At 43.7% G+C, this 3909-nt stretch overlaps 2 protein-coding genes across 2 annotated transcripts; both read right to left on the bottom strand.

The window, feature by feature from the left end:
* Positions 1–342: 342 nt before the first annotated feature.
* LOC147455735 (uncharacterized) lies at positions 343–1261 on the bottom strand. The gene is made up of 2 exons (XM_086515324.1): positions 1027–1261; positions 343–944 (listed from the first exon to the last, which is right to left on the bottom strand). The coding sequence occupies exon 2, from the start codon at positions 749–751 to the stop codon at positions 365–367; it is 387 nt and encodes a 128-aa protein (XP_086371450.1). The 5' UTR covers positions 752–944; positions 1027–1261; the 3' UTR covers positions 343–364.
* Positions 1262–2969: 1708 nt separating this feature from the next.
* Positions 2970–3595, bottom strand: LOC147455734 (RNA-binding protein Y14-like). Its single transcript, XM_086515322.1, has 2 exons — positions 3173–3595; positions 2970–3053 (listed from the first exon to the last, which is right to left on the bottom strand). The coding sequence occupies exons 1-2, from the start codon at positions 3593–3595 to the stop codon at positions 2970–2972; spliced, it is 507 nt and encodes a 168-aa protein (XP_086371448.1).
* Between the last annotated feature and the right edge of the window lie 314 nt (positions 3596–3909).

The following is a 3909-nucleotide window of genomic DNA, read 5'->3' as shown; positions in this document are numbered from 1 at the left end:
CTCTAGAGTGGCATATATAGCTAGCCATGGATGTATGTGGACTCATACAAAGAAAAATGCCTCTTTCCACACAGCAACTTATGTATGCCTCACCATCTACACACATGCTTTATTTTTCAAGAGCTTCTATATCATAGTTACCCAGAACGGGTAAGTAGAATGGGAGCAGGGATCGACAACAGGTATGAAATGTCATTCCTTGTTACTCACGTCTGCAACTCGACGGAGATCTGAAAACGGTCATTACCTGTAACTATGTTCTATCTCATCCGTGAAACATTGCAAAACTCCTTACATGCCTTTCATGGTGTGCATCAACTCTCAAACAGCAGCAACAAAGAAGAAACAAAAAAGGTTTCTTTGATCAAAAACAACTAAGCATGAACGTCTGGCCGGCATGGTAGTATCTACTGCTGCAATGACAGACTTCATGTATGTCCCTGAAGGGCCATTCAAGCTTGTATCTCTTCTCTGACCTATTGGGTACCATTATACAAAATCGCTTGCGTGCATTGTCCACTTCAATCTTGCAGTTCTGGCAAGTCCATAGCTTGTGAAGCACATCCTTCCGTATGAGACAGCCTGCATGAACAACAGCATCATTGACGGTAGTTGTTCCTTCATCATGCTTGCGAAGCTTCTTGTCGGGAGACACCTTCAGCAGGGAGTCCTTGAGGACCAGACACCCCATCCGAGAGAGCTCAATCGCACGATTTACATCCTGGTTTGTCCTGAATTGCACAAATGCCATTCTCGATCTGCTAGCATCACGCTCCGTGCGCAACCGGCACTGCGCAACAGCAGGCCCTCCTGATTTTAGACTCTAAAAATTCGACTAACTCATCCGCTGAGTCGATTGGTGGCAGTGAACCACGCAGACCTTCAAGACATTCTGCGTGGAGGATTCGGTAACCTCAACTAGCTGTCCTAGTAAGCTTCTTCCGCTTGATAAACAAGCACTTAGTGAGATTTCATGCACTGCGTACGCTTTAATTTTTTTGGGAAAGGAGAGTAAAATCGACTTACTGGAAACTGTGTTCAAAGGAGTTTGAGCTATCCATGCCCCTGCAGGTTCTCGCGTGTGTGTATTGTGTGTGTGTGCGCGCGCGCGCGAGAGAGAGAGAGAGAGAGAGAGAGAGAGAGAGAGAGCAGCGGCAGCTACTTACGAAGCACTCAGAGTAGCAAGTGTTTGCAGGTCAAGAAGTGTGATTGTGGACATGCGCGCGCGCATGCGTGTGTGTGTGCGAGAGAGAGAAAGAGAGAGAGAGACGCAGCTTCACTGGAAGCAGCAACTGCATGTAAAGAATGTAGGTAGGTAGTGTGGGTGCGACTAAGAGCGAGAACAAAACCTGCAGCTATAAGCATCATCCCAGGTTGATATGACAAGCCGATGGACTTGGAATCTTGCATTTTGAGCGTGAACCTCACTCCCAAGTTCCGCTCCCACATAATACAACTTAGCACGTTAATCAAAAATTAATTTGGCCAGCCTTTTATTTTAAGAAAGAAACAAGAGAGTGCTCATTCACAAGATGGCTATAATTCAAAAACTAGTCTTGCTTGGTGGGCCTTTGTCGTACATAATTTGATAGATTCTGGAGTGCAACTAGTTACTTGGTTAGTTGGTTGTGATTGTTGTCGACCTCGGATTTGTTGTGATGACACGAGAAAATGAGTAGAACCAATTAATAGGCACCAATAATAGCTCAGCTTTGAGACTTAATGAGCATTGGGAAGAAGAAGTTATGTCCCATAGTGCTCCATATGCAACAAAGGGCTCCTAAAGAGGGTAATTGAATCAAGCAAAAGGGTTGCAACTTAACCTACTTTGGTAGTTGTTTGCAGATTGCACCATTTAACCTAGTAATATAGACCATTTAGTCTCTAAATTGTGGAACTATCTTTGAGACGCCCATCTTATTCTCAATCAAATTGTAGTCAATTTTTCTTTATTTTGATATATAGGTTGAATTGCCAAACATTGGGGAAAAAAATGCATGTCTATTTGATATATAGATACAATGATCGAAAATGAGCATGCATTGGTGAGAAAAACATATGGCTAAACTAAACTTAGGGAAGCTTTGACAAACTCAAAAATACAGAAAAGCATAAACAGACTATAAAAATTGAACTACACTACTGACCTGATAATCGTATATGAATGTCATCCATTTGTGCAAGCCGAAGGACAATGTTTGAGTCAAGCTACAAAAAAATATTGTGAATAGTTAAACATTTCGTCTTGCAATGAAACGTCACAAACTGAAACTGCAAAGTATACAGTGCATGGCATGCAGAGGTGCCATACAAAAGTATGGTGGAGAGTTGGCACTGTGGTCTCTCCAAAAATTATAAGAAACGGAAGCCGTGCCCTGCCCCGTAGCATTTATGTGTTGCGCCAAGCAAATTACACATAGTCATGGGGTGCTGGATACAAATAACGAACCTTGTAGTGTAGTCGAGCTGGAGTCGCGCTTGTGTAATTGAAACATCGAGTGTTGTGAATATATCTCCTCCCTGCCAGACACAAGATACGCATTGAGACAAATACAAGAGATGTGGCATATTGATTAAGCTTAAGAGAAGCATATCTAGTTTTATATATAATGTCGAAGATTCTCTACATGAAGAGTTATGGGTGCTTTTTGATAGATTTTTCCTTTTTTAAATTGCACTATCTCTCTCTTCTCGGCCGTCAACTTTCTCTTGCCTTATGCTATAACGAGTTTCCTATTTGCAGTGTGCCCTCTCCTTGTAGACCAAGCAGGGATTCTCCTGAATTAAATGCAACTCCCAGCCATGCAGTAGCATGCTATCATACATAGGGTATGTCCTCAAGAACTCTAGGTACGTTCAAGAAACAAGAAAACCTCCTGTGGCTCACCGAGTAACCATTCAAATAAATACCTAGGGGTTCCCATCCATTGCAACATACAAACTTGCATGTTTCTCAGAGCACCGTCCGTTTAATAGCGTAGTTTAAATGGGCTTCGTGAGAGCAATGTCCTCGAGGAGACCTTTTTCTTACATTGCGATGTCGAAGAGGTCCACTGCTAAAAGCCCAATCCACGAAAACAGTCTGTTTTAGAAGCTTTTCCCCACTCATCTGATTGATTAGACCTTGTGCTAGCTGCTACTTCTCATACTCTATCAAGGCATAACCCTTCACATATCCTCTTCGACGATCTAAATTAAGATGCAAGTTCTTTATCTCCCCAAATTCACCAAAAAATTCATGCAAATCATCCTCCCGGTCCTCCTCATGTAAACCCATGATCAAAATTATCCAGCCCTCAATAGATTTCTGACGCTCAGGGCCACCATCGAAATAAAGAGATTCAAACTCCTTGCCAAAGAACCCGTTGGAGCGTTCTGCACCGGCTTTGTCACCAAAGCCTCGACCCTTGGTCTTCTTGAAGGTGTCCAAGACAGCCTTCAAAGTACCAGCAGGGCCATAGGTGATCCTGGACTTGAGTTTTGGGGCCACCGGGGCCGGCACTGCCTCTCCTTCCTCCATCGTTGTGTCCTCATCCAGGAGATCGTATTCCACATCTGGCACAAAATTCATAGCGTTTATATCATACGCTCCCATTCAATTGTCAAGTCTGTCTCTCTCTCTCTCTCTCTCTCTCTCTCTCTCTCTCTCTCTCTCTCTCTCTCTCTCTCTCTCTCTCTCTCTCTCTCTCTCTCTCTCTCTCTCTCTGGCCATTCTTTGTGTGTGTGTGTGTGTGTGTGTGTGTGTGTGTGTGTGTGTGTGTGTGTGTGTGTGTGTGTGTGTGTGTGTGTGTGTGTGTGTGTGTGTGTGTGTGTGTGTGTGTGTGTGTGTGTGTGTGTGTGTGTGTGTGTGTGAGAGAGAGAGAGAGAGGCGAACCTGCTTTTGTTTGCTTGTCAACTAGCGTCGCTTTT

Source organism: Adiantum capillus-veneris, chromosome 6 (genome assembly GCF_014529385.1).
Source record: "Adiantum capillus-veneris isolate H3 chromosome 6, ASM1452938v2, whole genome shotgun sequence".
NCBI lineage: Eukaryota > Viridiplantae > Streptophyta > Polypodiopsida > Polypodiales > Pteridaceae > Adiantum > Adiantum capillus-veneris.
This window is presented reverse-complemented; position numbering and strand designations above follow the sequence as displayed.